The sequence below is a fragment of the Grammomys surdaster genome, unplaced genomic scaffold, assembly GCF_004785775.1.
Source record: "Grammomys surdaster isolate TR1022 unplaced genomic scaffold, NIH_TR_1.0 271, whole genome shotgun sequence".
Taxonomy (NCBI): Eukaryota; Metazoa; Chordata; class Mammalia; order Rodentia; family Muridae; genus Grammomys; species Grammomys surdaster.
This window is the reverse complement of record NW_021604712.1, coordinates 316,934-341,361: the sequence shown is the minus strand read 5'-3', so window position 1 is coordinate 341,361 and position 24,428 is coordinate 316,934. Positions and strand designations below refer to the sequence as shown.

Here is a 24,428-nt window from a genome sequence, read left to right as displayed (position 1 = left end):
GAGAGAGAGAGAGAGAGAGAGAGAGAGAGAGAGAGAGAGCCTGGGAAGGGAGTGGTTATAGAGATTGAATCCAAGTTTCCAAGTTGTATGTGCTAAGCACAGACTCTACTATTGAGCTCCACCCTGCACCCCTGAGTTCTGGACATCTCAAATATAGCTGTGGATATAAGGAAAAGAATACATGAGTACAAGCTAAAAGTCTATTTCCTATTCTGGACTCTGCCCACTCAGTGTTCGCTCCCTTACACCATGAGATCACCAGGAAAGGAAAGAGATGCCTGAGCTCTCAGCTCTGGTCCAATTTTAGCTCTAGGTGCTGGGGTCATGTGGAAGTGGCAGGTTTCTGTAATGCTGACATGCTGACAACTTAAGCACGTGGCTCAACCCTGTTAAAGCTCAAAGAAAGTATATAAAGAACTTGGCCCTAGGTGAGATTTCAATAAACTGAGACGATGCTCAGCGTGATGTAAGGGGTGAGGCTCTGCTTCATGCTCCTCCACAGTGTGACCTTGGGCATGAGGAATACTGTCTTGCCACTGTATACTCCATCCATGAGATGCAGGCCATGTGAGATGCAGGCCATCTCATCCTCAATACAGCATGCTGTAGTGCTCCACAGATGGCCATTCTCCTCTCCTCCATTGGGACCAGTTTCCTCCACTTGGCATCTGTAGAGATCCCCAGCTCAACATCATGACAACCCCAGCTGACCACCTCGTTACTTGTTGGAAATGTTCTTCCTAAGGTGGTTTTTGTTTTGTGCTTTTTAGGATCTGTAGTAGAATTATTTCCAGACTCTGAAAGCTGTATTTGTCCAGGCAGAGCAGAAGGAAAGGTTCTGAACTCCTACATGATGTTATGTCATCTGGTGTCTATCACACAGCCCAGGGCAGTGTGTCACCCCACCATACATTCTCTCTCCCATCATCCTTTCCCTTCCAACAAAGGCAGATTCTAAACATTCCAAGAAAATCTCCATCTCCAACTGGGACTCAGGCCTTCTCATGCCCAAGCCTGGGGCTCTGAGTCTCTGTATGGTTTCTACCCCCGTCTTTACTTTCTCTTGTACTTTCTGTGGGCATTTCCTTCTCTTTTCAGTGACTTCTTGGAATCTTCCTTTGCTTTATGCTGTTCTTTGCTATGACTCAGTAACCAAGATGAAAAACTCCAGTACTCTCTCCTTTGTACAGTACTCATCTAGTCTGTTTGTACTTGCTGTGCTAAGAAGAAATCCCAGGAACGGCCCCATTCTAGGCAAGGGCTCCCCACCGATCCATACCCACAGCACATGTGGTGGTTTAAGTATGCTTAGCTCAGGGAATGGCACTAGGAGGAAGTGTAGCCTTGTTGGAGGAAATGTGTCACTGTAGGGGTGGGCTTTGAGACCATCTTCCCTGCCAAGTAAGTATCAATCTTTCCTGTTTGACTTCAGAACAAGTTGTAAAACTCTCAGCTCCTCCAGCGCCATTACTGTCTAGATGCTATCATGCTTCCTGCCTCGATGATAATGGACTGAACCTCTGAATCTGTACACTATCCCCAATTAAATATTGTTCTTTATGAAAGTTGCCCTGGTCATGGTGTTTCTTCACAGCAATAGAAACCCTAAGACAACCCATGTAGGTTATGTTTATCTGATCATCTCATCCCTCAAAGCAATGTAAGAAAAAAAAATGCCTTCAAACTACCTCATAACCATCAACTAAAGGCCTTAAGCTTCAGACGTACGAAGCAACTAGACCAGCAACAGAAATTGTGTTCAGTGCAACTGACATACAAACAAAACAATTATGTATTTTCAACATTAAACATTTAATAAAATCACAGGCCATAAAATTAAGGCAGCAAGGGGAAAAAGTAGCTGGCTACAGGGTGTGGTTGCAAACACCGATAATCCCAATACTCTGGGAGCTGAGGCACGAGGATCTCAAGTCTGAGGACAGCCTGAACTATATGGTAAGGATTTTGTCTCAAAAAGCCAAAACAGACATGGTGGTGGAACACTCCTATCATCTCACCACTGAGGAGGGTGAGGCAGGAGTGAAAAGACCTTGAAGTTGACACAAGATACTCCAAGACCAAGTTCTTGACACAAAGGAGATTTATTTGCCACAGAGGGCCAGAGGTCAGGGAATAAGAGACAGAGAGGAGATAGAGGATGAGGGAAAAAGGGAAGGGAACAAGGGAGAGGGTGAAAGGAATATTGGCCCCGGAGGGACAAAGGACTGCCTCTGGAGAGAGAGGAAACAGACATGGCCCAATGGCAAATGGCAATTTATAAAGTTCAAAGGGGAACCCCTCCCTGTCCCACCTCCGTTAGGATGAGATGTTTAATTTTGATTGAGCATGTTAATTAGGAGAGCCAAAATGGGGATTTTGACTGTTAGACTTCAATACTTGATAGTTGGACCTTGGTAGTCAGGCTAAGATGGAAGTAGTGGCCAAATAAGAGAATAGATCTTGGTGGCTAGCTTTAGGAATATAATCTAATGGGTTTTTGGCAAGGCAAGGGGGAATGGAGGGAAGGGCAAAGCTGACAGAGCCATATTTGCCATGCGTGGTCCTACCGGAGCCATGTGTGCCATGCCTGGTCCTGCTGGAGCCCCTGCAAGGAAGATTGCTGAAAGGTCAAGTCCAACTGGGATACATTGTGACTTCAAGTCTATCCTTAACCACGTAGAAAGACCTTTAAAATAAAATAAAACAGCCAGATGTGGTGGCCCAGCACTCAGGAGGCAAAGCAGGTAGATCCCTCTGAGTTCCAGGCCAGCTTGGTCTTCAGAGCAAGTTCCAGACCAGCCAGGAATCCTAGTGAGATCTTGTCTCAGAAACAACAATAACAAAACAAACAACAAAAACAAAAGACCACAAGGCATACAACATGTAAACACACACACAACTTTCCCCTCTAAATTTCTTGCTTTAAACCCATTTCTTTCATCTTGCACCTAAATTCTGGGCAACAATCTCCTACTGTTAAATGAACTGCCATTCACAGGCTGAAATGTTTTCATCTTGTCTCAGGACTCTGCCATGGCTACTTTTTTTACATTCTTCCAAGGCTTGAATGGGACAAGAACTTCATTGATGGATATCTGTGATTATTCAGCTATTGGTGTGAAGGATGACGACTCTGCACTCCTCTAATTTTGGCCTCTCACTTTTCAGAGAAGGCCTGGCATTCTCTAAAGAGATAGTGATCATTTGAAAAAGAAGAACCAAGGAGCCGCCAGCCAAAGCTGTGGGTGGGGAAGGACTAGAGGCAGAACCTCCCTCCTCATGACTCCTTATTTTTACAAAGTATCCCTTGTGAATCTAGAGGCTGAAAGAAGACTTCAGAGACTGAAGAGGAAAAATCAGAAACAGAATCAGCAAATATTGTCTGTACAAAGCATTTCCTCAAACAGGCCTCCTCTCTCCCCTCTGGGAGGGGAAGTAACTCCTCCATTTGGAATCAAAACTCTAGGATAAGGAGACACCCATAGCCTTGATCCAAACTCAGCAAGCTCTCCATGTACACTGCGTAGAAAGGACCTTGGAGGGCCATAAATGATGGATGAATGGACAGATGAATAGATGAAGGGGGAGGGGGAGAGAGGAGGCAGACTCAGAAAAAGACATCGGCAAGGATTCTTCTCTAAAGAGGCCATAAGGTTCTGGCTCCTAGTCAAGTGCTATTTTCCTATAGAATTATGGTTAAGTCTAGGGTGCAGGTTATAAAGGGTTTATGTATATGAACCCTTCTGACTCACATGATCCTTCAGTGTTGATCCTTTGTTATATTCACTTTGTGCCATAGACTGGACTGTGAACATTCCCCAAATGTCTATGCGTTCAAGGCTTGACTTCTGATCCATGGCACCACAGGGAGGTGATGACACCTGCAGGAGGCAGGCCCAGTGGGAGGAAGTTAGGTCATTTGGAGTGTGCCCTTGGAGGGGATATTGGAAGCCTGCCCTGCTTCCTGCATATCATGTGGTGAGCAGGCTCCCTCTATCACAAGCTCCCACCGTGAGGTACTGCATCATTCCCAGACCAAAAGTAAATGGACTGAAACCCGAGGCCATGAGCCAGAATAAATCTCTTCTCATTTTTGGTTGATTTTTACAGTAGCTATTTCTAGTAATGAGAAGCTTGCTAACACATTCTGTAAGCGAACACATTTAAACACAGAGAGGTTGAGCAACTTCTCCATCCAAATCTACACAGCTAGTGGGGGAGGGGTGATGAAAGAGGAGGGAGGGATAGAGAAATTAAAGTATGAGAAACTTGGGGCGGATTATTGGCCCAATCATCCATTAGCTCTGGGACCATTTGGAAAATATTTCAAGTCCCTGAGTCACATTTGCCTCATTGGAAAAAAACAGGTTGCCTCTACAACATAGTGTTGCTGTAAGACTTAGTTGAATCTTGGGCCTTTGGGTTTCCAGTAACTGAAAGACTAGTGATTTGGACTAAACTTCCTGCGGAAAATATAAACACTCAAGCTAATTCTTCCTTCCTGCTTTCCTCCTTCTTCTTTCTTCTTCCTTCCCTTTCCCTTCTCTCTTTCTCTCCCTCCTTGCCTCCCTCGATTGCTCCCTCCTCCCTCCCTTTGAGTGAGGGCCCTCACACAATGTGGAACATAAGATGTCCTTGAACTTTTGATCTTGCTTCCATCTCTCCAGTGCTATGATTAAAGAGGTGAACCACAAGCAGAACGGCCGTGGCTCAGAACCACTCAGCTAGCTGCAGAGAGGGGTAAAGCACAGAGCTGACTGGAGGAACAACTAAGCAGAAGCGCTGCATGTCAGCTCAGTTACTTACGGCTTCCCCTAAAATTGCTTCCCTCGCTTGGGGACAAATGAAAGTGCAAGACTCTACCTTAACCTATAAGGATTGCAAAGTATGGCCAGGAGGCAGTCTGACTTGGGATTGGAGAGAAACAGGAACGGAGCATTCTCTGGGAGTACAGCCAGCAGATGTAAAGGAAGTTGCTGAGAAGGGTGTACAGACTCTTGTGATTGGCAGAGGAATGAGTGAGGCCTTGAAGGTAGGTTCTGATGGCTACAACATTCCTGAGGACGGGCACTTATCTCTCAGACCTTAGCTTTGTTCTGTATTTCCTTCATTAGAGTTCAGCTCTAAATATCATGGCCTCTCATTTTACTGAGCAATACATGGCCTAGGATGATTAAAACTGTGAATACTACTCTACTTTGTCAGTGCTGGGCTTTCCACACTTCTGTGCCCAACCCTGATTGTGTTCTTTCAACTGTTTCTCACAAATACTTCAGTTCCGGAATTTCTCACCTTCTGTGGTTATCAGGTCAGTCAGTCATGTGGTTCAACAATGGGGATCACAATGGGCAGTGCGTTGTTCTGTAATGTTATCACCGTGTGATCACAGAGTGCACATGTACAGAGCGGCCATGCCAGCTAGGGAAGCACTCTTACAGAACCACACTTAAACATGGGGTCCATTTTGGGGTGAAAAGGTCATTAAGGAGTACATAATTATAGTTGGTCTTTGAACTTTTGGGCCTCTAGCCTCTATATCCTTAATTCTAAGATTACAAATATGCACTATCACACACAGATAGTGCCATGCTGGGGACTAACTCAGGGGTTCACACATGCTCAGCAAGTACCCCACAACTGAGCTCTGTCCCTAGTTTATCAGCTTAGTTTTGACAGGGTCTTCTTTTGTTTCCCGGACTGGCCTGGACATTGCTGTACTCCTGCCTTTACCTTTCATGTGCCGGAAGTAGAAGCATCAGCTGCGTGCTCAGCTCACTACTTTACAATTTGTTAGTATATCTTATAGTATTCCTTGTTTTCTTTCAAGATATTTTTCGCTTCGTTCAAAAAATAAGTGTATATTTCATTTGTAAAATAGTATATACTTACTGTAAAACATTCAAGAGTCAACTAGAAGAAAAAGGTGAAAGTCCCTGCAGTCTCCACATAGAATTCATACTGCTCCAATCCTTTGTACACGTCTCCATGTATGTTCACACTGACACATACTTACAGACTCAGCCCTGTCATGTCTTGTTAGTTTGAATATGCTTGGCCCAGAGAGTGGCACTATTAGGAGGTGTGGCCTTGTTGGAGTAGGTGTGGTCTTGTTGGAGGAAGTGTCTCACTGTGGGGGTGGGCTTCTGAGATCCTCCCCTTAACCACCTGGGAACCAGTCTCCAGATGAAGATGTAGAACTCTCAGCTCCTTCTGTACCATGCCTGCCTGGATGCTGCCATGCTCCTGCCTTGAAGATGATGGGCTGAACCTCTGAATCTGTAGGCCAGCCCCAGTTAAATGTTGTCCTTATAAGAGTTGCCTTGGTCATGGTGTCTGTTCACAACAGTAAAACTCTAACTAAGACACATGTAAATAGGATCATATCATATATATTTTCTATATTTCCTCTTACATTGTTATAGACAGCTTTCCACATAAGTATATAGAGACCTACATAATTATATCCTTTATGTAAGTGCCCTGCAATCCTACGCCCTACTGATGAAGGCACTCTTTATTTATATTGTAAAGTTTTAAACTAGGGGCTGGTGAGATGCTCAGCAGTTAAGAGTACTTGCTGCTTTTCTGGAGAACCCAGAGTCAATTCCCAGGACTAATGTGTCAGCTAACAACTGTCTCTAACTCCAGGTCCATGGGCTTTAACACTCATCCTCTTCTGGCCTCCATGAACACTGAGCACAAAGGTATTGCACAGACATACATGAAAGCAAACATATAAAATTAAAAATAAATAAATCTAAAATTTTAAATTTAAGTTTCTTTTCCTCCATTATAATAGTCCCTCTATATAAGGCTTTTGGTAACAAATCTTTCAAACTAAAACAAGATAGGGCATATTTAAAAATATTTCACTCAGCTCTAGAGATTGAGCTAAAAAATATTCAGGATAAATAAAAATTAGTATTACCCACTAATAGTTGGGCACTATCTCTGCTGCAGAGAGAGAACTCAGTTGATAAAGCTCTTGCCTCACAAGCACAATGACCTGTGTTCAGTTCCCCAGAATCCCAGAGCCCTGCAGAGATGGCTCAGCAGCTAAGAGCCCTTGAGAGGACCCACAGGCACAGCTCAGGGATCTGATACCCTCTTCTGGGCTCCACAGGCACTAGGCACAAATGTGGTGCACAGGCATACATGCTGGCAAAACCCCCATACACACAAAATAAAAATTAAAAATATCCGTGACTTTAAAAAAGATTTCCTCATTTTTTTTATGTATTTATGTTGTCTCGCCTGCATGGACATCTTTGCATTATGTATTGCCTGGTGTCCCGTGGAGGCCAACAGAGGCAGATTCCAAGGTCTAGAGTTGTTGTAGTTGGGAGTTCACATGTGGGTACTGGGAATCAAACCTGGATCCAACAAGTGTTCTTAATTGCTGAGCCAACTCTCAAGCCTGTTTTGTAACTGATAATGGTAACAAACCCTCATCTGCCACATTTAGCTTAGTCCTCAATGGCTAGACTATAGAAAATACTTAAAATAGTCGGAAATTTAGCTATAGGTACGTCCCTTTTTGTTTGTTTGTTTTGAGACAAGGTCACATTTGTAGCCTTGGCTCTCCTGTAACTCATTCACTGTGTATACTAGGATGACCTCAAATTCCCAGAGAACATTTGGCCTATATATATATATATGTCTGTGTATCAGTTACATTCCATGCTCACAGAAAGCACCATACATATAAAATAATAAAATCCTAAAAAATTATTTAAAAATGAAAAAAAAAGCAAACTAGATAACTTCAGATAATAAATACTGTAGACAAAACGGTGGTGCCTTGGGAGAGGCTGCTTATGACTGGCCAGAAGGCCGCTCTGAGAAGACATCTGAGCTGCAGAGCATATGCATATCAGTGGTCCACACACACACTCTGTGATGTGAGTATTGCAAACGGGAGGCTTCCACACTTTCAAAAGCTGGCGGAAGGCCTTTTGGTTTGGCACATGGGAAAGTTCAACTTTAGACTTGTTTAGACTGATCAAACTTTAAAAATTAACACAGCATGTGATATGCACCATGTTTGACATTTTCTATACTTTAACTCAGTTCTCGTAACAGCTCTGTGGACCTGTCATGACTAGATCTGATTTATAATCACAGGAGTAAGTCCCAAATTTGACTCCTTACTCAGAACTACAGTGCTAGAGGGGCTTCAACCTAGGGCTGACCCACAAATCCTGCTCTTCCCCTGCCTTTCCACTGGTGATAAAGCAAGGGTGTAGTGAGACAGTCGGGAATGTAACAGTGGTCTTTTTTCCCCACACTGGTACTGGGGAGTGAACACGGGCCTCCTGCATGCTCATACACTCTGAGCCACTGCAATGCAACCCCATCTCCTCAGAGGCTCTTCTGAAACTCACTGGGGCTTCTGCCTAATTTTGGAATGGTGACACACTGGATGATTGAGAAGTGACAGGTGTTCTAATTCTGTAACGCGCGCTCGCCTTGTACTGGGAAAAGAATTCCGGGGCTCCTTTGCCCTTCTTCTTCTTCATCTCTCTTTCTTCTTTCCAGGTGCCTCCATCGACCGTGGAGTACCTGGAGAAACAAGGCATTGACGTGCGGGTCCTCCAGACAGAGCAGGCAGTGAAGGAGTATAATGCTTTGGTTGCCCAAGGGGTAAGGGTAGGAGGTGTCTTCCATTCCACTTGCTGATGGAGCCTACAGAAGAGAATAAACCACTGGACAGCAATGCCTTGATTTCTTACCATTCTCCGCATCAGCCTCCGCTGTGTACTTTGGACATATGTTCATATTCTTGGGACAGATTGACGGGAGGCTAAGGCAAAGTTCCTGCCCTCCAGGTTGCTCAAATCAGAAAAGAGAGATTTGCTGATGTTTAGTACTATGCGTTAGGTTTTCAAAGTATGAGAAACTTCATACAAAAATAAAGGTTGAAACTTGGAGGCCAAAGAGAAAGTTGAGACCATTAAAGATCTCACCACAACTGGAAAAAAAAAAAAAGAGGTGAACCACTGTACCAAATGGTTTTTTTGTTGTTGTTGTTGTTTTTGTTTATATGTTTCTATCAAAGGTAGCTTGTCTACCAAGGTTCAATATTCCATCAATCTTCCCCACCTTGTAAAACTTCTATGCAAAGGCATCCACCTTACCTCTCCGCCTCCAGAGTACTGGGATTACCATGCCTAGTTGACATGGTTCTGGGGATTAAACCCAGTGCTTTGTGCATGCCAGGATGCTAGGCATTCAGTCTACCAGCTGGTCTATATTACCAGACCCTCAAGCTAAGTACTTAATACTAAATGAATACAATCAAGAGACAATATGGGGAAAGGTACAGAAAAGTAGATCGGGGAAAACAAAGGGAGACATTTGTGTACCATTTTTCAGTCACATTGAAATGGTCCCATTTCTTCATCCAAACATCTACACACCTTCTAGTCTTTCCACTAGCTGCTTCTTCCATGGCATGTGTCATCATTGTTAACCACAAGGTCCTAAGGTCAGATGGACCAGGTTAAAATCTTGGCTGTACCATTCCATCTTTCTGGTCATTTTCCTCATTTGAAAAATATAGGAATCAGCGTAATATCCTTTTATGCTTTATTCTGAGGATCAGACAAATAAATCACTGACGGTGCTCAATGCAACAGCTGGCCAGTAAGACGTCATTATGTAGGCTGGGTGTGATAGCACATCCCTTTAATCTCAGCAGCCAAGAAACAGAGCTGGGTAGATGGATCTCTGTGAGTTTTGCTTTACATAGTTCCAGGTGAACCAGAGCTACACAGAGAGACCCGGTCTCGAAAGACAAAGTCACTATATGTTGGTATGAGTGCTGATATTGATTTTCTGAAATGATTACAGCCCCTTTTCTTATTTGTCAAGTTGTATTGATCCTTTACAATGTAGGTCAAATGTTATCAAACCCTTAACCTTTCTTTGATTCTTAAGCACGAAAACACTTCACACTCTTGTCTCTCCTGGAGATTAGCACAGAGGTTCTTAACCTGCGGGGTTGCAACCTCTTTTTGGGGATCAAATATCAGATCTCCAACACATCAGATATTTATGTTACAATTCATAATAGTATCAGAATTACAATTACGAAGTAGCAATAAATAACTTTATCACTGGGAGCTGTACTTAATAAATTTAACACAAGGAGCTGTACTTAAAGGCTGCAGCATCAGGAAGGTTGAGAACCATCCCCTTAGCACAGTGTGTTACAATTAACACATGGATATTTTTATTTCCACCACAGAACCATACTTGTTCATAAATCCTTTCTTTTTTTTCTTTTTTTTTCTTTTTTTTTTTGTTGGTTTTTCGAGACAGTGTTTCTCTGTGTATCCCTGGCTGTCCTGGAACTCACTCTGTAGACCAGGCTGGCCTCGAACTCAGAAATCCGCTTGCCTCTGCCTCCCAAGTGCTGGGATTAAAAGTATCCGCCACCACCACCCGGCTCATAAATCCTTCCTAATGTAAAAACATGAATCTCTAGAACAGGACTTGACACATAAGAGATGCTTAGTAATAGTTGGCAAAGGAGTATATTGATTTCACTCGCCTTAATGGAAAAGCTCCTTTTACAATTATGTTTTTTTTCAGGCTCCTGCTCTCTGTGCTCATATTAAGACAAAACCACAAAGCATTGTCCGATCACTTGAACTGCTACTACAACATAGAAACTTCCCAGTAACAACCCTGGTACCTATCTGCCTGTCTTTGTTCTGCATGAGCCACAGAGTGTCTGGAAAATGACTAAGCCACCATTAAAAAAATGATATTGGCAAACCTATGGAGCTAATGAATCATGAAGTAAGGGAACAAAAAAATTTCTTCCTGCTTGTGTGGGAATGCGGATTTGAATTGACTTCCTGGTTCTGCTGTATTAATGGGAAGAATACTGACCTCGGGGTCAAAAGATTGGAATTTAGGTCTCAGATTGACTCCTTACTTGTCATGTGACTGCACAAACCCTAGCTATCCTAAAGTTCACAGTCCTCACTTGTAAGTTGGATTTCCTTGTATAAGCCAGTCTGTGTTTGCAGTGAGGTCGGTATATTGAAGCAACTGTCAATGGCTGAATGTTTTTAAATTACAAAGATAGTTGATTAAGCTGGATCCCAGTGTCTGAAATGGAGGTGGAGGATCAGGAATTCAAGGTTATTTTTGACTGCCTGAGACCCTCCTCCAAAAAAGTAAATAATAACAAAGACACTTGACTGTAGTTGCCTATGCTAGAAAGGACCCAGGTATATTCCAGTTCTCAACACTCAGTGTATAGCCTGGGCTTCACTTATTACCAAACGAGGTACTTTCCCTAGGAACAAAGTGATATTGTGCTTGTCTTCCACGTACAAAGCCCTAGTTTTGATTCTCAGCACTGAAACAACAAAAGTACCCAAAAACGAAAACCAGGACTCTGGAATTTGAAGTGCATTTTTGGTACGAAAGTTTGGCAAGTGTCTGAGCTCAGTTCCAGAGAAAACAGCCCTGGAGGGATTTGGGGTGCTCGTAGGAGGGCTCATGCTTTCCCCATGACTGGACGTGCTCTGACACATTCATCCGCAGTAACAAGTGGAGAGAGGCGTGGGCTGCTCCTGCCGAGGCCTGGGAACATCGAGAAGACTGTTGAATAACATGGATTTAAACATCAGCTCTGAAACACCCTGCCTAAAAGTGAAAATAGTTCCTCCTATCCAGAGACCCGCGTCAGGCCATGAGAGTCAGAGCATCAGGGGACTCTGTCCAAATCACTCAAGAGCAGAGTCCGGCTTTAGAGAGCCATGTACTCATCCTGATTATTCATCCCAGCACTCTCCATTTCGAAAGCCATAGCACAATGAAGCCATTCCACAGTGGCACTGCTTTGTCCATGAAAACTGTATTATTTCCCTAGTTGCATATTCTTGCAATTAGAGGACCCTGGCATGCAATATTTATACAATATCAGGAGGAATCCACAGAAGCTGAGACCCACAAAGAAGCGGCACACCCCTGGGAAGCTTTGAGTAAGACCACAGTCCAGGTGTCTTCACTCCCAGCCTAAAACTCCACCCTCTCATCCTCCACCCTCCCAGGCCAGTGAACCTGGAGAAGCCAGATGTTTCTATTGATCAGCTGTGGTCCAAAGAGAGGGTGGAGCCAGGTCAGAAGGAAATTTATTAAGTAAACAGCCTAACCAGCTGCAAGGCAATTCAAACCTCCTACTAAGATAGACTGTATGAGAGTCGTCATCTAAGGAAGGCTCAGGATGTCAGTACACTTACTGGAGTTGCAGCAAGATCAAATGTTTACCCAACCAGTTCTCTTCCTCATTAGTCTTCCGAAAGCAGGTTAGGGTTTGAACCAAAGGCTTTGTGAATGCTAGATAAACACTCTACCAACTGACCCCCAGTTCCAGCCTGGAAGCCAAGACCATCATGACGATGTTCTGAACCACTGCTTCTGAAGCTGTGGCTCTCAACTCCTTTGGGGGTCACATATCAGATATCTTCCAGATCAGATATTTACAATGTGATTCATAACAGTAGCAACATTGCAGTTATAAAGTAGCAACAAAATAATTTTATGGCTGGGAGTGGCCACAACAGGAGAAACTGTATTAAAGGGTCACAACATTAAGAAGGTTGAGAAGCACTGCTCTAAACTCTCTTTAACATTTTATCCCCACAACTCTCTGAGTCACACAACAATAATAATTTACAATGAAAGAACTGAGGCGGGAGGTTCCACAACATTCTCCCAGTCACAGGCTCAGGAAGTCGTAGAGCTGTGTAAAATATGGTCGCTGTCACCGGTGACATTTGGTCCATCAAAATGAAAACTGAATATTGACTAACTATGCCATAGTTTATATTCACCAGCAATTTAGTTCTAGATATAAACTATCTGTATGCATATACAACAGGTAAATAAATGGTCCAATTTCCAAGCAATGCCTTGGAAAAAGTAATTGTATTTTGAGCATTCAAAAGAAAGTTAACATACATACGCATAAATATATAGACAGACATGTTTCACTGGTGAGTTCATATTCATGTGAAAACAGGAGATTAAAGGAAGACTGTCTCCATTTCATCATGCCAAAATCACGTGTACATTGTTAAGTTCCAGTCCCATCTGCCCTTTGTGATCTGAAGAAAATTTCTCTCATTGTCACTGAACTTCAAACTGGTTTAAGGTAATAATAAGTCCTATTTAGTCAGTGATTACGTACCAAGCGACTATGCTAAGCCTTTTAAATTAATTACCTCCCAGCAATTACTGGAGACAATTACCATTATTAGCATTGACCCTAGCTGGCTGGATACATTGCACATGACCACTGAGGAACAGAACCATACTTTAAACCCTCATGCTGTGACGTCATTCAGGTGTGAAGATGATACTTAGAAGTTTAGGAACATGAAGCCTCCAGCACCTCCCACCTTGGCTGAGGAGGCGGCTGATCCAAGCTACACTGGGCAGTGGCTCTAGTCCTTGGTTTGTGTTGAGAGGCAGCACTGGAGAATCCTGGGTATGGTCATTTTATCACTATCTAAGAACTGCCCGGGGATTCAAAATAAAGCAATGATCACAGGCATCGTGTCTGTCTTGTGGGTAGATTAGAGTTTTAACTGTTTTTTTTCCTTTTTTCTCCAACAAGCCAGTTTGGGTAGATGGCAGGCATTTGTTTATGTTTCCAAGGCCAGCAACAGGTAGTAACATACCGATTTAAGATTGACCTCATTCAATTGCCCAACTGCCTCTTCTCTTGTTATCTCATTACCTGAGCACAATGCCTTCCTGGTGTGTAGATAGTTAATGAGGTCACCATCCCACACAGGAGAGCTTTTATTCCAGGGCTGGGCTTCTGCTGGGGCCTCTTCTCTGCTTTAGAACTCTTCAGCCACCTCTGGTCACTCCCTCACATCTATTGGCTGTTGGTGAACAGGTTATTGTTCTGTGGATGTTTTAAATGGCCCCTTTTGTGCATTTTTATTTCTTCTAATTAGGTCAGTAGCTCCTCAGGGACAAAGATTCTTCTACTTATTTGACACCTCACCCATAATGCATAGCATTCTCTTCGTATCCAGTAGGTAGTCAGCTGTGTTGGCTGACTTATTTTCGCTACCTCTCCTCTAACATAAGAGGAAAAAAATAAAAAAGCAGAAAGGGAGGTGAATGGGCAATGGTCTGGATGTCCTTGGCTTCAGAAAAAATTAATATTTCTCTCTTGGCATTTCTGTGGAGGATTCTTCATTCCCAATCACATTTTCCTACACACTAATGATGGTTTTGGTTGTGTTCTAGTTGTTGTTGACGCAGGATCTCACTTAGCCCATGCTAGCCTAGAACTCACAGCGATCCTTCCACTTCCAGCCTCCCAACTTACAGACATGACATCAACCCCCATACCAGCATTTTTTTTTAAAAGACAAGATTTCTTATAGTCCAGGATGGCCTCGAACCCCTGTTCGTTCTGCCTCTGGGATTCTAGGCTTACAACACCATACACAGTGATGATGCCTTTGTTTTACTTTGTTTGAGACTGGACATCATTATTTGATGGTCCTGGAACTTGCTCGGCACACCAGGCTAGCCTTGAACTCACAAGAGATCTGCCTTCCTCTTCCTCCTGAGTGCTGGGGTTAAAGCTGTGCACTGCTCTGACCTAGCAGCTATGTTGACTTTTATAAACAAAGACTCACAGAAAGCCTTATTGAGTGCTAGGTCCCTTGTAGACATCACTGTTTTATTTAATCCTCACAGTAACAATCATCAACAATAACTGGTTTTAACATTATGGAGACTGACTGTCTGGGGTATGAAGGAATCGCCCTAAAGCTTTCTGACTGAGAACTAATAGAACTGAGACTCAAGGCCAGTGGAATTCCAAAGCCTAAGGTTTTCTACTCCACTACTTGTCCCCAGGCTCTGTCTCATGGTTTTCTGGCCCATCCCTTTCATTCCATTTCTGTTTGACTGGCTTATCTGTAAATTGCATAACACAGACTCCAGGGAAGTCTGATAATAGCTTTGAAAAGGGAGGCACGAGATGGACCAAACGGCAGCAACAAAGGGAAAGAGCATAGTTTACTGATCCCTTGTGGTAACCAGGCTGTTACTAGTTCCTTCGCAGTTTTTGTTTTGGTTTTGTGTTTTGAGACAGAGCCCAGTAAAGCCTAGGCTGGATTCAACTGGCTATATGGCTGAAGACCTTGGGTTTCTGATCTTCCTGCCTCACTTCAGGAATTACAAGTGTACAATACCACACCCCATTTATTGACTCAGTTTACAGTCCTTGGGATTCAAATAAGAAAGCTGAAGCCCAGGAAGTCACATGATTTGTTCTAGGTCCCATAGGTCTTAGGAAATGGAATCACAATCTTACCCCAGAACTAAAACAGAAGCAGAGCAGAGCTTCTTAGAAAATAGGAGATTAAATAAAATGCACACTTTGTGGTTTTGGGTGCTGTCTTTAGAGGGTTCTGGTGTCTCATGCCATACAGGTTAGTCTGAGTGCATCAAGATTCTAAAATCTATGAGCTTCTGACACTGAGAATATTCGATACTTTCTCTGATGTGATTCACTGAAGCTCAAGGAGGAAGTGCAAGAGGTCACAGGTCAGAGCCACATGTCCAGCCAATCTCATGGTTCAGAGATGCTGCTGCTCACACATCCTTCTCGGTGACAGGAGAGCCCAAAAAGCACTTGCTGCACTGAATGACCTTGGACTCCCTGAAGACCATGTCCTAGGAAGACATCTACTCTGAAGCATCCTTTGGATATGGAGCAGACTAGATGGACAGCACCCAAAACAAGATAAAAAGAATTATTTTTAGATCACAGATACAGGGGATATTTGCTTTCTCTTTTCAGCAGTCATTCATTTGCTCCTGGCATATGTAGTCAGTCCCCTATCCTGTACTGTTGGTAATTTGACACTCCTCACCCTTGGCAGGTGACTGGATTCAACCAATCACAGCCATATGTTCCCTTTCCTAGTTTCTATCTTCTGTAAACAATAAGGGTGGATTATAATTATTAGGCTCTGTTTTCTTTCTTTTTCTTTTCTTTTTGGTCTTTTTCTCCCCCACCTCTTTCTCCCTCTCGATCCACTCACTTTGGCCCAAAGGTTTTTATTTATTTATTATATAGGCTGGGTTTTCTTTTTTCTTTCTTTCTTTCTTTCTTTCTTTCTTTCTTTCTTTCTTTCTTTCCTTCTTTCTTTCTTTCTTTTTTTTTGTTTTGCTTTAGTTTGTTTTTTTTATTTGGTTTTTTGAGACAGGGTTTCTCTGTGTAGCCCTGGCTGTCCTGGAACTCACTCTGTAGACCAGGCTGGCCTCGAACTCAGAAATCTGCCTGTCTCTGCTTCCCAAGTGCTGGGATTAAAGGTGTGCGTCACCACTGCCCAGCTAGGCTGGGTTTTCTAAAAAGGTTTTCTAAAGTGTGTGTGTGTGAATTTTTGGGTATCAATCCTTTTTAGAAACAGAATAATCTCAGTGTCCCACAAAGGAACACAAAAACAGTGCAAAAGCTTGGCAAGTCAAGTATTTGGGGAAAAGAGTGTTTCAAAACTCAAACTGGCCTAATAAGCACCCAAGGACAAGAAGGTCGTTTATCCCTGACATAGTAGTAACTGCCTCTCGTCCCCTTGGTCTCTCATCCCATTGGTGGGAGTTGATCTTCACAATCTTACTCCATTGGCCTATTAGTGCAAAGGAAAGTTCAGGAACTAGGAGTCCTTGCCTTTGATAGATAAAACATTTGATAGAAAAAAAACAAAACTAAACTAAACAAACTTTTCTCACAGTTCTCTCCTTCCATACTGTTTTTGAGGCAGGGTTTCTTCTCTTTCTTCTTCTTTGCACATTACTGGCTAGCTGGCCCTGAGCTTCCAGGGATCCTTCTGTCTCCTACTGAAACTGGATGTTCCTCCTCCTCCTCCTCCTTCTCCTCTTCCTCCTCCTCTTCTTCCTCCTCCACCTCCTTCTTCATCTTCTTCTCTTCCTCTTCCTCTCTCTTTCTCCCTCTTCCTTTCCCCCTCCTCCTCCCTCTCTGAGACAAGGTCTCACTAAGTACCCTTGACTCTCCTAGGACTTGTAATAGACCAGACTGACCTGGACCTCGTAGAGATTCACCTGTCTCTGCTTCGTGAGTTCTAGGTTAAGAGTCATGGACCATCATGCCTGGCTTGCATCTACTTCCTGAGTTCTAGGGCTAGAATCATGGACCACTATGCCTGGATTGCATCTGTTTTTTATATGGATTCTGGAGATAGAATTCAAGTCATTGGGTTCCCATAGCAAGAGCTTTTACCTAGGGAGACACCTCACCAGCCAAACATTAGTATATTTTATTTGTTGCTGTCCTGTGTAGAGCTTGGTGTATGGTAATGATACAGTGTATGTTGTTTCAGCGAGTGCATGGACATTTGGAAAAGCAGTGAGAAAAGGGACTCCAGAACCTTTTCATTCTGAATTGGGTTCAAACCCGTGTGCCCTCAGCTGATGATTTCTTTTTCTTTTGTTGTCATGTGTGTATTTTTGCTTGCTTGCCTGTTTGTTTTGAGATAGGGTCTCACTCTGTAGCCCAGGCTGTCCTGGAACCCACTGTATAGTTGAGGCTGGCCTTGGATTCTCTATGATTCTCCTGCCTCAGCTTCCTGAGTGAGGGAATTGCAAATGTGAGCCACCATACCCAGCTTTAACTACTGACTTCTTGATGCTGTGCAAATTACATAATATTATTGAGATTCAGTTTCTTACCTAAAAGCAGGATGTTAAAAAATCTGCTCTTGAGATTATGAAGGTAGATGAGGCTATGTCATCCAGCCTTTGCCTACCACATTGCAGGCTCTTGTTATACACATAGGAATGACCAATTATATATATTTGGCTCAGTATGAGAACCAATATTTTTATCAAATAGTAGCATTTATCCTCACTTAGTTTTAAAATGGCTAATCCAAGAAAAAGAAAAGATTTTGGGGGGGTCTGGAATTCTGATATAACACATCTGATAACTTTCTGAAAAATGAAGAATGGTAACATGACTTTTGTTGCCATGTGTTATGAGATGAGTGTTGTGACAGACTGAATGATGTATTCTACAAAATTCATATGGTGACAGACCAGCTCCCATTGATAGTATCCGAAGATGGTGTCTTGGTGTTCTAATGTAAACACCAGATTGCTCTTTCTCCCCAATCCCCTGTATTTTTCTCACTTTCTCAATGCCCTGCTTTGCCATGTTAGAACAAAGCAAGAAGACAGTCAAAAAAAAAGGATCCCTCACAAAATCCTGACTATACTGGCTCTCTGATCCTACCCCTAAAATTGTGAAGAAATTAATCTCTGTTGCTGAGGCATCTCTGAACTTTTACTATGGAAGACTGAACTGATTTAGACCCTTGGGCATGCTCTCTTTTTCATTAGACACATAATACAATGGAGGCTTCATATCATGAAGTAGTAAGGTGAGATAAAATATCAAGACATAGAGAGTGCTTTAGTATAGAAAGTGTAGATGAATGGAGAGAGTAAACAGTGTATAAGGGAAGCTAAGTTCTAAAACTGAGCTGTGAATTTAACTACAAGCTTCTAGTTCTCCAAGAGAAAAGGAGAAGAGAGGGAGAGAGGACTTAGCTGAGACTGTCCCCATTGGCTTAATGTCCAGGGAGTTAAGAGACTCCTGGAGTTCAAAGGTAGCATTCGTTATTTAACACAAGGTGAGGTGTGACTACTTGACTCCTCCATTAGGTGACTGATGCCTTCACAGACATGCCCCAGTGAATAGGTTCAAATTAGCATGTTGAACTTTCACAGCAGTCATTGAGCCGCAACCGTGTGCTCATCACAGCTAATGAAATGTCTGGGTTTCTCTTTCAAGCTGGTGGCAGTATGCTCACAGAGACTCTGCATCTTTGTCTTACGAGCACAGATAAGATTTGAGGGAAACGTCTTCCCACTGTAGAGCTTTTTCAGATGTCCTGCTGGGCACTCTTGAGCCTTATCTGTGCTTACCACCGCTACTCTCGATCGAATGTGATGAGTACATAGGACTGGGCGGGATAAACGTGCCCACAGGCTCCAGCCTACAAGGAAAATGACTGGGACCGAAGAGCCCCGCTCTTCTCTTTCTATCAGAGTTTATCACATCTTAGTCACTCTTGCCATCCCCTCTCATCTCCATCTTATCCTCATAAGTTGGATTATTGTTTAATATTTTCCAGCAAACGTATTCACTGTAGCTTCCTGTTTGTTTGTAGCTCTAGGTATCAAACCAGAGCCTTGTGCACGCTAGGCAAGCGCTCTGCCACTGAGCCACCCCTCCAGCTCTCGCTTTAGTTTTGGTCTTTCTTAAGTAAATATCCACGAAATTACTAACTATATCTAGTTTTTTAAAATAATATTTTAGATTATTTTTAATGCACATGAGTGTTTTTCTGTATGTGTGTATGTGCACCATATGTGTCCAGGAGCCTCTGGAAGTCAGAGGAGGGCATCAGATCTCCTGGAACTGGAGTTACAGATAGCTGTGACTCTGCATCTGGGTGCTCAGAACCAAACCTGTGTACTCTTCCAGGACGGGAAGTATTTTTTAAAATTATTTGTGTGTGTGTGTGTGTGTGTGTGTGTGTGTGTGTGTATGAGTGTTTTTCCATAGATGGTGCACACAAGGTCAGAAATGTCAGATCCTCTGGAATTAAGAGTTACAGAAGGTTGTGAACCACGTGAATGCTGGGAACTAAACCTGGGTCCTCTGCAAAGCAAGAGGTGTTCTTAACTGCTTGAGCCACCTCTCCTGCCCCCGTGTTCTATTAACTACATACATAACAATTATGGAGCTATTAATTTTCATTGTAGATTTCCTTTTTAAATTTTGTTTTATTTATTATTGTCATATGTGTACAATATGTGTTCAGGCATGCATATGCCATTGTACACGTGTGGAGGTCAGAGGACTACTCTGTGGAGTATGTTCTTTCATTTCACCTTTACATAAGTTCCAGGGATCAGCTCAGAGAATCAGGAAAACAAATTCATGTTTGGGATAGTCTGGACAACAGAGTATTCCAGGTTAGTTAGGGTTGCCTCAAAACAGCAATAACAGAAATGTAAAAACTCCAAACCGTTTCAACTAGCTGTGATGCTATCTCACACATGAGGTAGTAGGACTTGTAAGGGGGTCTGCAGTGAAGAAAGCCATCCATTTAGATATGTGTGGTTTTAATCTTTTATTCATTTACTTATTTGTGTAAGGAGAAACATATGCTACAGCAGATGTAGAGGTCAGAGAACTTGCTAGAGTTCTTCCACATGGACCCGGGGAATTGAACTCAGATCATCAGGCTTAGCAGCAAGTCTCTTTACCCACTAAGCCATCTCCTTGGCCCTAAAATAGACATCTCTTAACAGTTATATTTCAGATGATAATATTAATATCAGCTGGGCAAAAAAACTTTGTATTTTACTAATAACAATGATCAGATGCATATTAAATTAACCATGACAGCCGGGCGGTGGTGGCACATGCCTTTAATCCCAGCACTTGGGAGGCATAGGCAGGCGGATCTCTGAGTTCGAGAGTTTGAGGCTAGCCTAGTCTACAGAGTGAGTTCCAGGACAGCCAGGGCTACACAGAGAAACCCTGTCTCGAAAAAAACAAACAAAAAAAAATTAACCATGACAGAATAATAGCAATAAGATTAATTGTATCTTTATTCTCTGTCAGATGCCTGGGGATCCCAAATCAGCATTAAACATTTAAACAGTATTAAAAACAGAAGGGCATTTGTTGAGTTGGGTTTATTCTCTCATGTCAGTACAGGGCTCATCATTGCTTTTTATGCATGTGTGTGTGTGTGTGTGTGTCTATGTGTGTGTGTGTGTCACACACTCACATACATAGGTGTGCACACTCATACAAGTTCCTGTTTGTGTCTATACACAAATGAACATGACGAATACGTAGAGATCAGAAGACCACTTTGGCTGTCATTTCTTGGGTGCTGTCTGTCACTCAGTGTTTTTGCTGAGACACTATCTCCTATGAGTCTAGAACTTCCCCAGTAGGGCAAGCTGATTGGCTACTGAGCCCCACAGATTCACCTGTCTCCAATTCTCCAGTGTTGGGATTACAATCATGCCACCATGGCCAGCTTTCTTAAATGGGTTCTGGGGCTCAAACTCAAGTCCTCCAGCTTGAAGCACAAACATTTTACCAACTGAGGTATCCCTCTGGCTCCAGGCTCATTTTTCTTTCTGGTGTTTCAAAATACAATCCTGTGTTTTTATTGTCTTTATAGCATAATGGGCTTGGAATTGGGTCACTTAGGCCCTTTTTCTTATCAGTTCCCAGCTCAAGATCCTTGTCTCTCTTAAGTGCCACCATTCCTTTGGGTATGAGGTTGGTCTCAACATGCTCAACTCTCAACACAACTGGTAATTTTAGCCTGTTTGAAGGAAATCAGCTTGGTTCTGCCCACTGTAGCCACTTTGTTTCCTGTCATAATGTCCTTCCCCTGGGCATATAGAGAATCCTTGTCCTTCTTGTACTGTGTCATTTTGTAAGGCTGGTGCCTGTCACATTTCAGTTCTGTGGGATTTAAGAACATTCACCCAGGGATAGTATTGTCCATACAGGGCAAGACACTAAGCTGGTTGCTAGTGGGGCCCTGACCTAGGATCTTACCACATGTGCAGGGACCACTTTCACAACTAGGTTTGAACAGTGACCTTGAGAGAAAAATCGTATTTTTATATAAAAAATACATTTTAAATAAAAGCAGAATTACATTACTTCCCTCCTCCCTTGTCTTCCTCCAGTTCTTCCTAGATATTTTCCCCCAAACCCCATGCCTACCCCTACTCTCAAGCTGATAGCCTTTTTTCTTAGATTATTATTGTTATGTACACATATATAGCTATATGTTAATTCAACCTACCAAGTCCATCTTTGTTGTTTGTGTGTACATGGTTTCAAGGCTGACCACTCTGGATTGGACAACCAATGGGGTTCATGCTGTGGAGAGGCTAGTTCTCCTTCTTTCTTCAGTCATTGGATGTTTGCAGTGTTTTGGACCCCAAGAAAATTTCCCCTTCCACATTAGCATATTGTCCATTGGTATTGCCATTGTTCCAGACATTCCTAGGAGAGACGGTCTCACAGCAGACTTCCTGATATTCTGGCTCTTACTATCATTCCGCCCTCTCTTCTTTGATGTTCCCTGAGACATAGATGCAAGAGCTATAATATAGATGCATCCAGTGGGGCTGGGCTCCCTACTATCTATTGATCTCTGTGTTGGATACAGTTGTGGTTTTCTATGAAGGTCTCCATTTGGTGTAAAGAGTGGCTTCTTTGATCAGGTAGCTACATTTTATCCAGGAAAGATGGCTCAGTCACAAAGAGTGAAGAAATCTTTCCAGCTATGTAAGTAAGAAAACAACCTTATGAAGTCTAAAGCAGAGGAAGACATTATTTACTCTTTTTACCAGCACCCATTTGTACTGGATATTTAAAGAAAATCTCATAATTAGGACACGGTGGCTCATGCCTTTAATCCCAGCACTCAAGAGACAGAGGTAAGGGGATCTCTGTGAATTTGAGGCCAGCGTGATCTACAAAGTGAGCTTCAGGCCAGCCAGAGCTATATATCGAGACCCTGTCTCAAATATACAATAAAATAATCTCATGAGATGTGATGCTCACTCTCGAGAGCTTATAGTCTAGTTGGGAGAGACCAACACGTACTGAGAGATACTGTTCTATTCAATAAGAACAATGGAAGCCTTAAGCAGGGAGAATGCAATCTGGCCCAAGAAAGTCAAGAATTGATTGCCAGAGGAGAGAAAGAGTCACAAGCCACATTTTTAAAAGGACACACTGAAGGAAATAATGTGGTCATTCCAGGCCAAAGGACCTAGTCACAGAAATATCTCAGATGCAGGGTTTAAAGGCACACTGAGATTGCTGAGGGTAGGAAGTATATTAAAATGGTTATAAACACCATGCTCAGAGACACAGTGTGGCGTGGGCTCTGAGTAGATTTTAGACCCCAGCATACAGGCAACATTGGTCAGGAGTGGGGCTCTGAAGAGGCCTTAGGTTGATGTGTTAAACCCTTCTTAAAGGTCTCTGAGGAAGGGGGAAGGTTTAACAGCACAAACCTGTTGAAAGCTGGGGAATCTAGGGACTTGAAGTATTGTGGCCTGAGCAGCAGTTCTTCATGGATAGGAAAACACCTTAACCAGGGGCGTTGGGATGGGATCAGGTTACTCATGAGACACAACCAATGCACTGGGGCTTAGCTTAAGGCATTCCAGGAAGAATTCAACATAGTGATGGATCAGATAAAAACAAGCAGCTGAGAGTCATAACAGCCACCCAAGGTTTTAAGCTGAAGAGATGGGAAATACCCAGAGAGGGAGGGCTGCTCATCTCCATTCTTAGGACTGTCCCTAGATACATTTGGTCCCAGAAAACAGCTGCTATGGCTGACTGCTGGAGAACATGGTCTTGATGGCATGGAATTCAGGCAACTGTAATTACAGATAATAGGTCTCAATTTGCCTGTCAGGAATTCGCACAGTTGGCTCTATCACGGGGAATTTAAATATTTTACTTCTCAAGTGTGCATTGAAGTCAGACAGTCAACAAAGCGAAAGCAGTTCGAGATTCTCATCAGCTCAGTAAGTTGGCCTCGGAAAGGGCCAGAACATCTCTGAAATATGGCCTTCTCCCATCAAGGGATCTTTTCCTGAGCAATCTCAAGTCACTACTGGGTCCTGGGTCTGGAAAGCTGAGAAAACAGGACTTGCTAGTATGGTGACAATAGAACATTTCCCTGGAGTCTGTGATGAATTACAAGGACTGTGTCCACTCGATGCTAGTCTTTGAGGCTGACTTAGTGTCCCATCACACTGTCTGCAACCAGTTCCAAAAGAAAAAGAAGAGTGACTTGTAAATAAATGTTGAAAGCGTTTCCTTCCTTCCTTCGTCCTTCCTTCCCTCCTTCCTTCCCTCCTTCCCTCCTCCCTCCCTTCTTTCCTACTTGCCTCCATCTGTCTCTCCCTTCCTTCCTTCCTTCCTTCCTTCCTTCCTTCCTTCCTTCCTTTCTTTTTTTCTTTTCTTTTTTTTTTTTTTTTTTGGTTTTTCGAGACAGGGTTTCTCTGTGTATCCCTGGCTGTCCTGGAACTCACTCTGTAGACCAGGCTGGCCTCGAACTCAGAAATCTGCCTGCCTTTGCCTCCCAAGTACTGGGACTAAAGGCATGCGCCACCCCCCGCCCGGCTCTTCCTTTCTTTTTCATTTTGAGATGCAGTCTCAATTTGTAGCTCTGTGGCTTGGACATCACTGAGAAGAGCAGGTTGGCCTCCAATTTATAGGGATCTACATGCCTCTGCCTCTCTGCCTCTCTGCCTCTCTGCCTCTCTGCCTCTCTGCC

General features: G+C 43.0%; 1 protein-coding gene across 1 annotated transcript; it reads left to right on the top strand.

Annotated features, from left to right (window-relative positions):
• Positions 1 to 4,786: 4,786 nt before the first annotated feature.
• Positions 4,787 to 8,707, top strand: LOC114628778 (mth938 domain-containing protein-like). The gene is made up of 2 exons (XM_028776723.1): positions 4,787 to 5,032; positions 8,539 to 8,707. Exons 1-2 carry the CDS (start codon positions 4,787 to 4,789, stop codon positions 8,677 to 8,679), a joined length of 387 nt encoding a protein of 128 aa, XP_028632556.1. The 3' UTR covers positions 8,680 to 8,707.
• The last annotated feature ends 15,721 nt before the right edge of the window (positions 8,708 to 24,428 follow it).